The 17680-nt window shown below is 40.5% G+C and overlaps 2 protein-coding genes across 2 annotated transcripts in view; one reads left to right on the forward strand and one right to left on the reverse strand.

Annotated features, from left to right (window-relative positions):
• Positions 1-12209, forward strand: part of EIF2AK4 (eukaryotic translation initiation factor 2 alpha kinase 4) — a 39624-nt gene extending 27415 nt beyond the window's left edge. The window contains exons 32-39 of the mRNA XM_005149269.3: positions 1842-1928; positions 3433-3545; positions 5082-5140; positions 6301-6398; positions 7961-8029; positions 8292-8336; positions 9469-9593; positions 10839-12209. Of these exons, the coding sequence (XP_005149326.2) occupies positions 1842-1928; positions 3433-3545; positions 5082-5140; positions 6301-6398; positions 7961-8029; positions 8292-8336; positions 9469-9593; positions 10839-10893 (651 nt within the window). The 3' untranslated portion in view covers positions 10894-12209. The remainder of the gene's footprint in view (positions 1-1841; positions 1929-3432; positions 3546-5081; positions 5141-6300; positions 6399-7960; positions 8030-8291; positions 8337-9468; positions 9594-10838) is intronic.
• Positions 12105-15835, reverse strand: SRP14 (signal recognition particle 14). Its single transcript, XM_005149268.3, has 5 exons — positions 15764-15835; positions 15227-15299; positions 14398-14510; positions 13296-13328; positions 12105-12959 (listed from the first exon to the last, which is right to left on the reverse strand). The coding sequence occupies exons 1-5, from the start codon at positions 15830-15832 to the stop codon at positions 12870-12872; spliced, it is 378 nt and encodes a 125-aa protein (XP_005149325.2). The 5' UTR covers positions 15833-15835; the 3' UTR covers positions 12105-12869.
• Positions 15836-17680: the final 1845 nt, after the last annotated feature.

Consider the following 17680-nt stretch of genomic DNA (forward strand, 5'->3'; position numbering starts at 1 on the left):
TTAAGATCATCTAGTTCCAACCCCCCTGCCATGGGCAAGGACACCTCACACTAAACCATATCACCCAAGGCTTCATCCAACCTGGTCTTGAACACTGCGAGGGATGGAGTATTCAAAACCTCCCTGGGCAACCCATTCCAGTGCCTCACCACCCTACCAGTAAAGAACTTTCTCCTTATATCCAGTCTAAACCTCTGCTGTTTAAGTTTCAACCCGTTACCCCTTGTCCTGTCACTACAGTCCCTAATGAATAGTTCCTCACCAGCATCCCTGTAGGCCCCCTTCAGATACTGGAAGGCTGCTATGAGGTCTCCACGCAGCCTTCTCTTCTCCAGGCTGAACAGCCCCAACTTTCCAAGCCCGTCTTCATACAGGAGGTGCTCCAGTCCCCTGATCATCCTCGTGGCCCTCCTCTGGACTTGTTCCAACAGTTCCATGTCCTTTTTATGTTGAGGACACCAGAACTGCACACAATACTCCAAGTGAGGTCTCACGAGAGCAGAGTAGAGGGGCAGGACCACCTCCTTCAACCTGCTGGTCACGCTTCTTTTGATGCAGCCCAGAATACGACTGTAGCTCAAATTAAGTGGAGATGCTTCAAAGGAGCATTTTTGTACCAGTGAAGGTGGTGAATTTTCCTTTCAGTGAGGGCTGCAAGTAGAATCCCTGAGCTAATCCTTAATAAAGGGCACGTCTAGAACAGAACGATAGCATTGACTTTTAAATCTATCCACATGGCTGAAGACTAGTAGGTAGAGGGGGAATGTTTACACCATTCTACTCTTAGAAAAAGTTTAGTAAACTCAGCTACTAGATACACTGTGGGGTACCTGTGTTGTTCCTGGAGAGACATGTGGTAAGAGGGAGAGAATGTGGCAAGCTGAGTTGTGCTCCTTTTGTCTGCAGCTGAAACCAAATAGAGCTTTATCCTCTACTGCCTCACTGGAGTAGGGAGCTCCATGGCAATGAGGAAGTCCCTTTCAATAGTAGTGGAAGCTACCAGAGGATTATGAGTCTGGGTCACCTTTAATTACACCAGTTGGTGACTAACAGAAGAAATGCTGTGCAGTTGTCCATTCTGATTCATGTGCTGCAGAGCAGACAGTTTTGAGTTCACTCACTTAATTGCGTGATTTCTTTGTAATCTTTCACCGTAACATTTCCAATGGCTTCAGTCCCTCAAAACCAAAAAGATACAGATCATAATGCTTTTTCTATTATCACCCTGGGCTCTCTTCTTCTTGCAGTTCTTAAAAGTAATGAAGATTTTGAGTTCTTGTCTCTGTCTAATGCTGTCTTGCAGTGCACTCCTAAGTCAGCATAGCAAATCCTTCAGTAAAGCTGATTTACATCACTCTCAACACTGATAGTGATGTAAGGCAGCCTCAGGCTTACGGCTGTAGTCAGCTTTCATGACGCAGTACCACTCATGCAGGACTGACATATTACTGAAAGTTGCAGAGAGTGGGGTGATGGCTGTTGGATTGATGTTATGTTGCACGTTTTTACAATTACCTGTAAAATCTTTGCTTCTAGATGCAGCTAGCCCTTCCATGTGGAAATTAAGACTGCAAGGCTTAGACATTCTCTTTGTCTAGTATAGACTTAAACAGATTTCAACTTTCAGGAAGCATTAGGTGTATAAATACATGTGTAATGAAGCTTCAGCTCTTGGACTTGTTAATAAAGCTTACTTCTCTTAGAAGCTTACATAATCAGTGTAGCTGCTGCATATAAGGTTGTTTTAATGAAGGACAGAATACTTAAGTTTATTGCTTAAGTGATAATTTCATAATCTGTCAATTTTCAATCCCATTCCCTTTCCCCTATTCCCATTTCAGTCACAAGAAGAACTGCAAGAATATTGCAGGTGCTCTGGGATTATGTATGTGGCCCTTGTGTCAGATAAAGAAGGAAGTCATGTGAAGGTGAGTGTGGGACCAGAGGATGCTTGATGGTGTTACAGACTTATAATCTGTTCTGCATTTCTTTTTTTAAGATCATTATTATTTTCACTAAAGTATCCAAGTAGATGAAATTCAGTAAATACAGTCTCAATTGCTAAGTAGTGGAAAGTTTTTCTGAAGCTTTTTATCCCTCCATAACACTGTTATTTACAGACACCCTTTCCTCTAGGAAAGTCCAAAGAGAAATGCAAACATGCTGACTTTGAGTCATTGGTGTCTTTATGTGGAAGAAGGTTTCTGTTGTCTCTGATTTCTTTGAAACTACAAAACTAATGAGATGGCTCAGTGATGTTTCCAGTTCCAGTTTTCCGTGATACAAAACAAATACAGAATGATAGAATAGTTAGGGTTGGAAAGGACCTCAAGATAATCTAGTTCCGATCCCTCTGCCATGAGCAGGGGCACCTCACCCTAGACCATGTTGCCCAAGCCTTGAACACTGCCAGGGATGGAGCATTTACCACTTCCTTGGCAACCTGTTCCAGTGCCTCACCACCCTCACAGGGAAGAACTTCTTCCTTATATCCAACCTGAAAATATAAAATTATTAAATATAAAGATAAATACAAAGCTAAAACATAAATCTAAATAAATCCATGTAGTTCAGGCAGGTAGAGTCTGAACCACATTCCTCGTATCTGTAAGTTGAGGTTAAAATGGAAAGTCTGGACTGTGTCACAAGGTGAATTACCACTTTCTGTGCTCTGCAGTCTGTGGTTTTGGAATCTTTCCAGAAGGTAAAAATTTTAAAATATTATTGATTCTGGATCATTAGAAAAAAGATCATTAGTTTCAGAATAAAAATTCCTCCTTTGACTGAAAAAAGTAACCATTTGACAGCATCTGGATGGCTGTGTTACCTGGTCAGTGGGCATTACAAAAATATTTTCCACTTATTACTGGCATTGTCATTATAACTGCAATAACCATATAAACAAGTATCTTTTGATGATGAGGATGCAATACATCAGTGTCTTCCACGAGACTATCACAGAGCAGTTTGAATACAGCTTTATTGAAGCAAAACCAACAAAGAACGTGCTAAGGAGGCAAATGGTGGTGTTACTGAATAAGATGGAACAGATACTCAAAGTTTTGAATGTTTGAGTCTGTAAGTCATGCAAACTGAAAGGCAGGCCTTATTCTGATATAACAAAGAAAAAAACCCAAACCAAATATGCTATTACTTATGTGGTATTTGCACCTGTGAACCATTCTGTTAAAAAATTATTACATACTAAATACAAGTAACCAAACTATTTTAAGCTTTGGGAATGCAGAGGAAATTGGTTGGGGAAAAAAATGTCTAATCTGAGATTTAATTGGCAGTGATTGATTGTCATACCTTTGACTGCTTCACCTTAATGAGTGAATAGTCCAGTATGGTTTTGACTAAATTTGATAAGTTTATTCATATGCTATTTTAAGAATCAACAATCTTAAGACTCACTGAACTACATCATAGGTGAAATCCTTTGAGAAAGACAGACAGACGGAGAAAAGGATTTTAGAATCTGACTTACTAGATCACCTGATGCAGAAACTGAAAACTAAAAACTGTGATGAAAGATGCAGTAGGTAAGTAACATAAAATGTCAGTGTGAATGGTTAAAATCAGAAGTAAATGTGTGTCTTTATTTGATAAAGAGTAAGAGCTTTGCTGAATTTCTTTTGAGGGGAAAAGACAGCAAAGGCTTGGTTATAGAATTCTATTGAGATTAAGAAAGAGACTGATTTCTGTAGCTGCTGTTACATTCAGACATCCATAGTGTTTCACAAATTGAAAGACCATGCAGTTATCCAGCTCAAATGCTACCAGAACACCAGCATTGTCTGTATGCAGGACTGCCAGCAAGTACCTATTACTGACCAGAAGTCCCATTACATATACTCTGTAATCAAAGACATACAGCAGCAAATCCCTTGCATTCTGAGGCAGTGTTGATATGGTAAAAATGAAGGTGTAGGACACTTTTACACCCTAGCAGGAACAAATGAAAGTAACACCTAGCAAAGACTTGGAGTACACAGCAACACCCCATCATCCTATCTTTGTTGACGTTGCTGTTTATTGTCACCAACAGAAATTAGAACAGAAATCACAGGAGAGGCTACACTCACACCTGTGTGCATAAGCAGTATAGCTCTTATTCATACATCTTTTGTAAATATATAATTCTACACACATCTATATATATTTTCATCTATATTTATATTTATATGTTTGTGAATCTGTGTGTGTGCTGGCAGCAGGAACAGACATGGTTAGTCACACAAAATAGAATTGAAAAGCTTAACACATTTGACATGAGCAGTAGTTCTGAATAGACTTAACAATAAAGGAAATTGTGAAGTTGGGAAATGCCCAGCTTGAGCAGTAGTTTCTGCAGGTGGTTGATGTCTCCTGCTACCCCTCCTATCCACATCTTCATTCTCATTTTTCTGGCTTCAGCCAGTCTTGCCATTTAACTTCATAACTTACCCAAGTCTCATGTGTTTTGTGACAGATCTACAAGATCTGTTAGAAGCTGTGAAAGAAAATAATTCTATCTAAAATTTACCTTATTTCTAGATCCTGAGAACAGAATATAGAAAATCCCATGTCTAGTAATACTAAACAGAGAAATGCAATAACTGTGATTCTAATAGCACTGGTAAATTTATTTGTTAATGAATCCTGAGTGTGCAAAGGAAAGAGATCCAAACTATTGAAAGCTTCCTTGAATATATGTGATCTTAAATATTAGTTCAATACATTTAATATTATCTCACAGAAACCTGTAAGGAGTTGTAGATTAATAATTTAGAGGGAATATTCTTAAAATATATTCTCTTATGAGGATCTAAATCACTCCTGCATGATAGGAACACGTTTTTTGCGTCCACAGGAATCAAAAAGATTGCTTCTGGATCAGATTTTGCAATATAATTTTTTGCTATTTCCTATCTGTTCCAGAATAGAATTTATTCTGGAGAGTATGGGCCATATCCATAGATTTTTTATTTGTTAGATTGAAATAAGTATGTTTGTAAAATAATGTGAAACAATTTCTTATTACAGTATTTCTTCATTATTGTAAATCTGTTTCCCTAACTGCTGTTGTTTGTTTTTAGAGAAACCTCAGATAATCTTTCAGTACCAAATCAGAAGGGATCATTTACTAATATCTCAGGTACTTAGTTTCTAAGAATATACAAACTGTTTCTGATTAAAAATTGTTTTATAAGAAAATACTGCTAGAACATAAAATTCAAAAGTATTACCATAGTCAGAGCATGAAAACATTTCCCAGCAGTGCCCCTGGTTAGAGATACTTCCTCCTAGTCTCAAATGTTGTTCCAAGTGATCTAAATGTGAAATTTTCTCTAAACAAAGTGCTCAGAGCAATATACAGAATATTCCCCATATAAGCACTCATTGGTGTAGTGATTCAGGATGAGTGAAAAGCCAAAAGCCATAAACATTTCCTAGCTGAGGGGAAATTAAACATCATCTTGATGAAAAATGACATGACCTGTGATTGTTACAGTGCTGAGACCCATGTACATTGACCCACTGTTCTACCGAGATTTTTTTTCTTCAGATGAAAATGCCTTTATATTTCTAGCTACAGATTTGCACTCCTTAGGCTGATACTGTAAATTTGCATATAAAGAATAATATCAAGCATTCATTGTGTGGATAAAGTTTGACATTTTTGATAATTATTTTATGAAGTACTGATACAGTGTGTGGTGGTGGTTCTTATTTTTAAAGAAACACTGCCCCCCCGGCCTTGCATAACAGGGAGAGAAAGAGGTGGTCATGCTTAACTTTATTATACTTTTGTGTGTATGTGTGTGATTACCAGAAGTGGCAATTTGGACTTTGAAATAAGCCATTTCAAATTTTTATTCTTGTTATTTGGGTGAACGGGGGGCTGGATTTTTGGTTTTTTTGTTTTGTCATTGACTCTGCCTTGGGATTAAGCATTAAATAGTTGCCTCATTCTTGTAATAGCTTTTCCTTTTTTTGGTATTAGGTATGCTACATTCCTATGTAAAATTCTGCACGTCATTTGGAACCATTTATTAGTTTCAGGGAACACTGATACAAAATACCACATTTCTTGGTCTTACCAACCAGTCCTTCAAAGTCATAAGGAAGCGTCTGAGAATGCCCATGCATGTGTTTCACTATCCTCTCTACTTGACTCGCTTTGGGGGTTTTTAGCAGCTTTTTGAAGCCTTTACTATACACATCTTAGTTTATTAATATTAGTAAATTTTTTGTTTCTTGCTACTTCTTGTGTGAAGAAGGAATGTAATCTAAAAATATATGTTTGCATTTTAGGTGTATTTGAATCACATGGAACTCTTGCAGTGCCTAATGTTAGTGTTATAGCTCCTGAAAAATTATCTGCCAGTGCCAGGCGGCGTCAGGAAATTCAGGTATACATACATTAAATAAGTATTAAGAGGTGATCCTTAAAAGTTAAAGAATGGTAGAATTCGTATTTTTACTATCATGTCCCTTACAGATATACATCCTGTTCATTATTCATAAATATAAAGGAGGAAGTTATTTACTGTAAGGGTGGTGAGGCACTGGAATGGGTTGCCCAGGGAAGTTGTGAATGCTCTATCCCTGGCAGCGTTCAAGGCCAGGTTGGACAGAGCCTTGGGTGGAATGGTTTAGTGTGAGGTGTCCCTGCCCATGGCAGGGGGGTTGGAACTAGATGATCTTAAGGTCCTTTCCAAACCTAACTATTCTATGATTGTATAAAATAGACTATGAACAACACAAAGGGTTGAAAGCAAAGACCACCTTTTTATAATATTTGGGGTCTGGGGGATTAGATGTGACATGGTTGCTCAGCCATCATCGTACATATGTATTAGAAATCTTATTTTAGTAGGAACCATTTTTCTGGAATTTTTTATTTAGTAATTGCTGGAACATGTTAAAGGCACAAGTTCAACATGCTGTTAATTTGTAATATGTATGTAACAGATACTTATGTATTTCATTATGCTGTCTCAAACTAAAGGTCTAAAAAATAGCAGATTTAAGCAAACAACCCTACCTAAAATGTAATACTGTAACAATGTAGAAAAGATTAAATTATACTAGAAACAAATGTGAAGAGTTAATGGCTATTGGCTTCAAGGTATTTAGAGTACCTGGTAAAACATAACTGTAATCTTATCACCCTTTCAGCTCAACTGTGGGTGTGCAACATAAAATATTATAATATTATAAATATTATAATATTATAAATATTATAATACTGCTTATAATACTTGTATAAGTATTATAATATATATAATACTTATATATATTATAATATAATACTACTTATAATATTACTTATAAATAGTACTTGGAAACCAAATAAAGAAGTGGATGCTACTCTCTGAGCTTTGAGCTAAACAGACTTGCCGTTTTCAGAGTTTTAATACATAAAGGCATCTTTCCAGGATTAAAAAAATATATATAGTGCAAGGCTGCAACTATATCATAAAGCACTACCTTTGCAGTACTGCTTGCTCTGGAAAAAAGTGTTGCAAGGCGTGGCTCATATCTTGGTTTGGCTTTCAAATGAGTTATCCTTCAACTGGATATGATTCACTGTATCCAGTCACAGGTTCTCATGTTCCTCTGAAAAGTTATTGAACACCCAGAAACAGAATGGAAGTTTTTACTACATACGTGAGAATACACATTGTAACGTGCAGTTCTGTCTACTTTGGCACAGTATTACCAAGTATTTAGTACCAGTATCATGAAGTGTTTACCATTGCTGCAGGAGTGGCTCAGCCCCCGTCTCCTTCCTGTCTACTCATCAAGGACTGTGGTAGAACTGTTACTGAAAATTATATTAAATGTGAATTTTAGTTTAAATATGATGTAGCTCTATATCTTATGATAGAAGCAGCCTCTTCTGTTAAAGTGTTCCCTACCTCTGTCACAGAAGCAGTGTATTTTACTTTTGGCCATCTTTTGTTGCCAGGTGCAAACAAGACTTCAGACATTCATTTCTAGCCTGCAACAGAAAACAAGTGAGATTGAGATTTTAGCAGTAAGTATTTGGCAGAAGCCTGAATTAATTTTAATTTCTTTATTGAATTGCATGATGCAGTTGCTGTCTGGATCTTTCCATAATGGAATCCATCCTGAAGAACTTATTTAAAAAGCTTAAAACCTTGGTAAATTCCCAGTTCTACCAGCATGAGTGCTTCTTTGGGAATCAGAAGTCTGACTCCTTTCAGTATAGCTGAAATCTAGTTAGCAAACTGGTAACAGAGCAACTGTAAAGTATTGATTTCTTCATATTCTTACAGGTAGACCTGCCAAAAGCAACTATGATACACTTCTTATCATTAGAGGTAAGCAATTAAACATTGTCGTTAAAACTGTAATGGAACAATAGATGATAAATTCTGTTTGTAATGAAGAGGAATGTAAAATTCGCCTAGAAGTTTTTCTCCTCAAGGAGTTTGAATTAGATTTAAAAACTTGTAAGAATGTTTTTACCCAAGGAGTGTGACTCAGGCTAGAAAAATCCTTTTGTCGAGTGCCCAAGTTACACATGACAGCATTAGGAAGTCCTAAGCCAAAGCTCTGGTTTTTGGTTTGTTTTGGTTTGTTGGTTTTTTTTTTTTCCCCCAAGAACAGTTAACTGAAATGAATCCTTACTGCTCATTTTCAGAACCCAATAAGCATTAATAGCAGTGTCAACAAAGATGTCTCTTGAAGCTATTAAGGAGGGCCCAAAATACTGAGGCAGTTGCTTTAGAGTGGCTGAAATATCTTTTAATGAAGCCAAGATAAAAAGTTGATATATCAACATTATCCTGACACTTTTTAACAACTCAGAAACCTCTTGCTGAGGTGAAAAAAAAAACCACCAAGGACAAAGCTCTCTTCTTTCCTCTAATGACAACAGTAGCTTTAAAGGCAGAAGGTCTAGAGTGAGATGGATGCCTCCCCAGCCCCCCCCCAAAACAAACTCAAGAATGTCATCCTACCTGGAAGTACTTTCATAGCTTTCATCTGCTCCTCTGAAGGAGTGTTTGTCTGGTCATCAGATCCCAGCACAAGGTTTGAAAATATTTTCAAAATACTTAGCTTATCCAGTCTATCCAAATCATGGAGATAGTTTATCACCTTTTCCTTACCAAAACCAGGCACATGAACAGCTTGCATCATTCACTTTTAGCCACCCTTACACCACAGTTCACATTCAATCCAGCATTGTGAAACTGAGGGAGCCCTTTTCATTGCTTACACCTTTTTGTTGCTAAACTACCTGTGTTAAGAAATTAGTGACCAGTTTCTTAGTGCATTTAAAAAATTCAAGATGCGCATGTTCTTTATATGAATTTTGTTTGAAACATGTTTAATTAAGGAGCATTAACATTACACGGTGTTCAGAAGACTGAATCCTATTGGGAGAAGTGTTTCCTTCACAAGAGAATGTAAGACTGTATCACAGACCCTTGTCAATTTTACTTCTAGTTTGATGGAGATAGACAAGCCTTTGATGTTACTGTGAGACAGCTGATGTCACGATGGCCAAAACAGAGATGTTCATACTTACAAGCAATCTGTGATGAAATTTACAGTATCAAAATGGAGAAGAGGTAAATTTGTTAAGCTCTTACATGTACATAAAATACCTCAGTTATTTCTGCCTTCAAACTTTACTTAAATAAGCTGCTCTTAGTTTGTCCTCCCCTTTCCAGCTCCCTGAGGAAGAAAAAAATATTTCCAAAACATGTATAGTTCCTTGAGTATGGGAAAATTTTACTGGCCATCTCATCCCCACTTGTGGTCAAATGTAAATTCTTGGACATGTGAATTTTTTTTATTAGCCTTTTCAAGAAATTCTAAAATGTGTTCCCACTGTTACCTACATGCTGCTTTATTCATAAAACTGAAGAGCAAACCACTGCATACAGTCAGGTATACTGTTGTTCTGTGGAAGAATACCTCTTTATATATACTATATAAATATATATATTTAATATACTATGGAAAAGAACCCTCTTTTCTCATGGGAAGGACTGAGCTTGCCTTTCAAAATTCATTTAATTCCTCCTGCTTTGAAGGAATACTGTGGGAGTCCCGCATAGCTCACAGACTAAGCAAACACAATGCATGCCCTCCCAACACCTGCAGTAAAGCCCATTTCTGTTTTCTAAGCATTAAACCACTCATGTTCAACTTGTAGTCTCCTTGCTGGATTCTGGCAAGGCTGAAAGAGTCTGACCACATCTGGCTTTAAACTTCAAATTTGCATCTGTGGGCAGGTACTGGTACAGTTCAGTGACACCTGAGTATTTATGTCCTGTTGTGGGTTTCATTTGCAATACATTTTCTTAAACCCATGTTCAGCTTGAAGGTACTACTTAACCTTTAAATGAGACCAAAAACAGATTTTTATAAATTTTTCTTCAAGATGCACCAAAATTGCTTATGTTTACCAAGGCAACTAATTATCATGTGAAACTTCGTTTTTTTTCTTCCTGTGGCTTGCAAGGCTGTGAGCAACAGAACCTAGTTATTACATCCAAATAGTATTCCATAATTTGGGGAATTTTACTGGGCATGAACGTAACACAATCCCTGACAAAGTCTTCCTTTCCCATCTGATGCCTGCACAGAGTACCATGTAGCTGGCGCCCTTCAGATCACCGAATGAAAACTGAGCAGGCTAAATGGAAAGAGAATGAAGGGGAAAATTGCAGCCACATCCAAAGGAACTAAAACTTCTTTTCTGCTGTACCTTTGCTGTTAGCTTATTGCTGAGCTTTGCCATAGGTATTGTAGCTTTTGAAGCTGCAGTTCCAAAGTTTAAAACTTACCTCTTTTCCTTCCCTCTGCAGGGTTCCTGCACTTATCCTGTACAGCTACCGAGATGAATACAAGGTTTTGTTTTAGTGCTTAAAGCATCATTTGTGGGATGCTTTTACTAACAAACGACAGTGTTCTGTCAAAAGAAGTTTCAAAAAGCTGCAATAATTTACGATAGGCAACTACTGCCTTTTTGTGTCCCGACTGAATTTCACGTGTAATATAAATTTGTAAATTTATGTCACATAGTGGAAATAAAAGTTTTATAGGCAATTAAGGAGCAAGTCTGAATACAGCCCCAGACATATATTATCATGTAATTCTCATCCCTTATGCCACAAAAGAGATGAGCTGTGAATGTAAAATTTCTTTTTAATAGTTTCAGACTGGCTGTCAGCAATAGCAGCACTGAAATTCAGTTCAAGGATCAAAGAGGATGCATTATCTTCTAACAGATTGTCTTAAACTCTTTTGAATAAGGGGTTTTATATAATAAAAGGTTTTGGCTACTGAGCCTTCTTGAGAAGTATACAGCAAGCTTTGTGAGGCGGGCTTTTTGAGTTGGTACAAGCCTGGCTGCCTACACTTGTCCTGTCTGTACATTTGCATTCAAATCAGGCAGCTACTTTCAGAGAGGTGAAATAAGAACTGATACAGGAAAAACTTGTTTCAGACCTAATAAATCTAAGCCTAGGCCTTCTAGGAGAAGTAAAAACCTGCATATGCTTGAGCATAACCAGTTTTGAACTACCTTTCTTCACATGGGTCATCAGATCAAGTTTGAAGGTGACAGTGATGATGGGAATCTTGAAATTATCTTCCTGAAGCTAAACTGTAACACAACTCCATCCCAAACAATGAAGTGGAGCAAATACAAAGATGAGTTACAGCAGCCATAGTTACCTATGCATTGTATTTCACAAAATACTTACAGAGTGAATATGCGGAAGTTAGGTACTTATGCCAATACACTGGTGTTTACCCTCCCTCTCCACCTGGCACCTTGTTTAAACAGCTTACTGCTGTTTCTTTCTTTAACTCAAATGACTTCTTTTATCACTGCAAGCTCATTGCATTAAGAACTATCTACTTAGCTTTCCTGCTCTCTTCTTGAAGAGGACAAAATTAAAGTATGTAAAGAGATAACTTCAAAGACAAACCCAAGAACTTCTGAGAACTGTTAAAAAAGTAGCAGCAATACATGAAGTAGCAGCAGGAGAGTCAGTACGAAAGGCAAAGACAACTGTGCCATCCCTAGCAATTCATTAAGACAAGTCACACCAGTCATGACAACCACATCCATTTCTCATTGTGTTTAATAGGAACAATGAAGTATTCACCTTTTACATCTGCTCATAGAAAGGAGCTACTTTGTACGATGTGAAGTATGGGGAAATTTAGATCCCCAAATACACGGCAGAATGAAGCTATAAAAAAGTATAAATGACATGAGCATTTTTAAGCCATGTCGGAAGGGAGCATGATGCATAGTCCTGCCCTCCCCCCACCCTGAGTCAGGGTGAGCACAGCTGGATCAGCACAGAGCAAAGGCACAGCTGCCTGGCTCTGCAAAAGCTCAAGCACCACGCTAGCTGTCTTAGGGGTATCATGTCCCTCAAAATAAGACAAACAGGAAAGCTGCTGTTTCTGTTAATATATTGGCACCCACTTTCCTTAGTACTACTGAGGCTTATTTTTAAACCTGGGCCTCTGTCATTGAGATGCCTGCTTCAGTCTTACTTTGCTCCTGGTACACTTCACCCCGTGTTACCCCTAAACCAGGTTTTACACTGCCCACTTGTATAATACAAAACAAACAGCAGTATAAGTACAAAACTAGTTGGCAGATGAGTGTAAAGCTATTTCAGTATAACCTTGTAGATACTCCTGCCATACAGCAATCCACAGAAAGCACCTTCTGCTCTCAGTTTAAACAAAAGTACTGATCGCATCCCAGTATCCTGCTGGAAGGAAAGCCAAAGACAAGTGGTAACTCAAAAAGAAATGGACTTTGCTTTGAGCAAGGATCAAGTCTGTTACAGTGATGGTAAGACATTCTTCCATCACTGTGTTGCTTTACTCTTCTTGTTTTTGCTTTTCTTGTCTTTTTTCTTCAAGCCATCCATGTTAGCTCTCAGCAAATTTGAATATGCCTGAAATAAGAGGTGGAACTATTAAAAGAACAAGTAAATGACAATAAACTAGAAATAACATTTTACATGTTGCTAATGGGGACAGGTATCTGCACTGTCTGACAGAAACCTTGCTTTTACACCCCACACTGGGAAAACTGTTTCTAAACCAATGCAGAAAGATGAAATACAATGGGATTTTTAATTTTTGTAACAAATGCAGCTAGATGGGTAGTCTGAGGTTAATCAGCATGGCAGCTCTGCACACAGCCAACCCCTACACAGCTGGCCAGTGCTTCCTACTGACCACTCCCCAGTACCTACAGAAAAGGAAGATACAAGGCATACAAAACTTACCATCTGGAATTTATTTACTTCTTTGGAGCTCACCTACAAAATAATGATGGAAGTTAGCCACAAAAACACTGACTTCTATTACAAACCAAGTATCAGTACATGTTCACTCACCAAGTGACTAGCCTAGCAGCAGTTAGGTCAACTCACTGCATTCAGTGGTAAGCACGCTATACTAAAATGCGCTAGGACTTCACCAATTTAGAAAACTGAAAACACCTCTTACTCCATTAATAAAATTCCTCTGGAGGCCATTCATCCCAAATCCATGTGTTTTCAAATGGAAAGAACGTGAAGAAATAGTATTCTAAGGAAGGATTTATTTACTCATAGGGCCATAAAGATATGTTACTGCCGAGATCCTCTCAAGATTTCTCAAAGTAACATTTTTCCTGAGTTACATCACAGAGGAGAGCTAAAGTCCGCTAAAGTTAAATACAAACAGCTCTGTGAAAAAATAAAATGTATGGTAAGCAAGATTAAGGCTTAAAAGAGTCTACCCATGCCCATGTGGTCTTGCCAGGAAACAAGGATCCTTTTCCTACTGATTCAGAGTCTGGGAAGATTCAGTTCTTTCATGGATTGTAAGATGCTTCAGTAATTTCACTGAGGTCTACAGTAAACTACCTCTTTGTCACGCGAGACTTGAGTGCAGGTGTGTAGGACTTTTCTTCTCCTTGGAGCCATGCATCTGTCTACATACTGCAGGCTCCATACCTGCCCTGCATCCTTCTGCCCATGTCTCTAGAAGCAGTTTTCCCGTTCCCTCCAAACGGATTCACCAACTCAAAACACAACAGCCAAGGTTGCTGAAAACAAGAGTCCCACTGTCCTGCAGTACCATTATGAAGCAAAGTTCCACATATAGAAAAAACATATGAACTACCATCCCATCCATTATGCTGAGCGTAAGCACTAGGACTTCAGCTAAGTCTAACACTTCAGAATCCCAACATCAGCAATGTGTTTAGCTACCATATGGTTTCTCTGGAATTAAGAGGGTAGTTCTCATGAAATTCATATAAAGACAAATTTCACTTACACAGGGCATTACATAAAGGACAAGTAGGGCTACTGATCTTTCTAACCCAAAACTGTCACTTACCACTGTGCTAATTTTCTTCTTTCCATCAGTTGCTCTTAGAAGACATTTATTGTCTGCTGGTTCAAAACTTTCTACATGGCCTTTGCGTGGTACTGGTTTTGTTCGGCCATCATCTGTATTGAAAGGCAGAGAATATTTATTTGTATTTCACTAAAATCACTAGATGCCTCCTGATGCAAGATGTTAAAAACTGCTGATGAGATCTGTAAAACACTTTAGAATCTAAGGCCATCTGAACTGACATAATCACAAACTTAGTCACAGAACCCTTCCTCTGTAACCCCAGAAGGATCTGTTCAATTAACTACATCTGCCAGAAGAAAAATGCAAATCATTCACAGAATGAATCACCGAACAGTTTGGGTTGGAAGGGACCTTCTAAAGCTTACCCAGTTCCAAGCCCCCAGCCATGTGCTGGCACACTTTCCATTAGACCAGGCTGCTCAAAGCCTCTTCTTCAGCAGCAGTATGTTTTAAATGCATGTCAAACCACAACCTAAACACTCGATTTCTCAAGCAGTGTGAGCCAGCCAGAAACCAGAGAAACATGCACACACAAACGCAACACTGTATTCTCCTTCCATAGAAGTCTGAGGTTAATTTCCAATTATTACTAATAATTAGAAAGCCCCAATATTTCCTGCATTTTGAAACACAGTATAACTTCAAGGTTATCAGTACTGCAGCTAGGATGATTGATTTGCCCGTTGGACTCCTCTTGTTTTGAGATACTCTGAATTACAGCTGTACCTTTTAAAACACATGGTAACCCCACCAGGTTTGATTTAGAGACACACCTCTTCAACACAGTAACGGACCCGGAACTTACATTTCTTCAGCGTTATGAAAACACTCCCCGATGTCCTGCACTTCTGGAACAGCCTGGTCAGCTCCGTCAAGAACTGCAAGAGACAGACCCCATCCTTGGCGGGAGGCCACCACATGGGCCTTCACTCCTGCTCCCTCACCCCCGTGGAGCAGCCGCTGCCCTTCTCTGCCGGCGCCGTTGGCACAGGCCAGGCCTTTCCACGCCCGCAGAAACAAGCACCGAGGGAGGGAGAACTCCCGCTGCTCCTTCCCCACGACTCCAGCCAGGAACAGCCCAGTCCTAGGGTCTCACCCCGGAAAGCAAGCACTAACCCTCACCACCTACGGCGGGCTCAAGGCCCCCTCCCTAGGTACCAGGTACAAGGACGCCCACACCCCACCCCCGCCGGTTCCATGCCGCCGGGTAAAGCGAGAGCGGGCGCTGCGCTGGCCCGGCACACCCTGGGGCTCTGAGGAGCCTCTCTACCGAAGTCCTCTCCCTCCCTCCCTCTCTCTCCCTCCCGCACCGGGTGCGAGGCCGAGCCCGGGGCGGCCGCACCTGCTCGCTCTCCAGCAGCACCATCCTCAGCCGACACCGCCCGGAAGCACCCCGCACCCGCGGGCGCATGCGCAGCCGCGGCAGGGGGCGGGGCCGCGCACGCGGAGAGGAGCGCCACGTCAGCCTCGCGCGCTGACACCGCCCGCGCCCCGCCTCTCCGTGCGCCCCCGGAGGAGGAGCCGGGTGGGTGGCGGCGGGCAGTGACCGCCGGTAGCATACATGCATGTATACATACATACGTACGTACATACATACATACACCGGTCTCCCGTTACATGCCATGCACAGTGAGGTGTGTTCTGCCGGCAAACGGCTCCTGCGCTCGCAGCCGTGGGGAGCGGCACCAAGCGCTTAGCTCCCCCCCCCCTCAGGTGCTGCGCTCCCCGGCAGGCCTCTCGCTGCCTCCCCCGCCGGCCTGAGCTCGGGACTTGTGGAGCCTGCCGAGAGGCGGGGCGCTGGGCCGGGCCTGCGGCTGGGCTACGGGAGTGGAGGGAAGTGGTAAGGCAGCTGTGGCTGCCGGCACAGGGCTGAGGTGGCTGGTGTGAAGGGTCCTGGCCGGGTGACCGGCTGAGGGCTCGGGGGTGATGGGTGATGGACACCTCTGGATTTGTACAAGGAACCACTAAGAGCAAACCGGCACCTGGGTGCAAGGAAAGAGACATTTCACACCTGTAATATTCGCAGCTCCCGAGGGGCAGGTTGTGGAAAGGGGGAGGTTTTCTGTCAGGCCCAGTTTAGTTGTCCTGGGAGCACAGGGAAGCAGCATTTGAGCTAGGAAAACTAGTTTCTCAGTAGGAACACTCATTTATTTTATCTCCGTGAAGCCAACAGAAGTGGAACTTACATACAGATAAAAGGAGAAAACTGCTCACAGGCTGATCGATGCTTGAGTCTCTGAGGAATTAACTCATGCTGCTCATTCAGGAGCTCCAGACTGCATTCTAGACAGAACTGAAATACCTTCCTGCGTTACCTTTCTCATGGTGGGGTGTTGTTTCACGTATAAAACAATCCTTCGTAATCAGTCTGGCCACTCCAAAAGTCCAGTTTACAATCATTCGCTGCCCTTCTGCAAGCTAAACAAGAGGCAGTAGAGGGTGCTGTGATTGCACACACAGAAATGACACTGCCTAAAGAACAAGGAAACAAATACCCACGGAGCAGGTCATCACAACACGGCCGCGGTTTAACAAAATGTATCAGTTTATTAAATTAACTCCGTTATGTTGGAGTCCTCGGAAGTGTAGAGAACCAGTACTGCTTTTCCCTCAATGTGGATGGTATTCTCCTCCTGATGTTTTTGCACTTGAATTACTTGCAGTTGAGGAGGGAAAACTTTAGCATAAAATTCATTGTTTCTTGTAGCATTAAAAATCCCATAAAAACTGAAGCAAGGAATATGTGTTATTTCAGTCTTCTGAAAATAGGCTTTCTAGGTGCTCATTAGTGCTGCGGTCCCAAGCACTGACAGGGCAAAAGCTTTGTGAAGTTGAAAGTGGCGGTCCCTGCTCTGGACAGCTTACAGTGGGTATCCACAAGTGAGATGCAAAGAGTCACTGCTGATATGTGCTTCCTCCAACGCTGCCCGTTTGCAGAAGCACTCATAATAAACTCCTAGAGAGTTGTTTTGTCAGAAATCAGAGCAGGGCTGTGTCTTCAAGAGAGCTCTGAATGAGTTCGATGCAATAGCATTGCAGATCTTTATAGGCAACCTGTGAAAGAAGAGCAGAACTAGAAAAACAATTGCAACATACTCCCCCTTGGAAACTGTGATGGTCACAGATACTAGAAGGCAGGGAAGATAGGTGGTCTTGTAGCTGAAATACAGGGACTGCAGCTCTCATCTGAATTCTGACTCTTGAATTCACGCAGAGTCTTGTGTTGCCTTGAACCTATCTCATAACTTCCCTGTACAAC

This window comes from Melopsittacus undulatus, chromosome 4 (genome assembly GCF_012275295.1).
Source record: "Melopsittacus undulatus isolate bMelUnd1 chromosome 4, bMelUnd1.mat.Z, whole genome shotgun sequence".
Taxonomy (NCBI): Eukaryota; Metazoa; Chordata; class Aves; order Psittaciformes; family Psittaculidae; genus Melopsittacus; species Melopsittacus undulatus.

Bases quoted from the DNA above. Each gene is read 5' to 3' on its own strand.
- SRP14 (XM_005149268.3), bottom strand. From the start codon at position 15,832: ATGCGCCCGCGGGTGCGGGGTGCTTCCGGGCGGTGTCGGCTGAGGATG. The intron at 14,511-15,226 runs GTAAGTTCCGGG...CTTTCAATACAG, and splicing joins TTTCATAACGCTGAAGAAAT to ATGATGGCCGAACAAAACCA. The intron at 12,960-13,295 runs GTAAGTTTTGTA...CTCTTATTTCAG, and splicing joins AAGTAAATAAATTCCAGATG to GCATATTCAAATTTGCTGAG.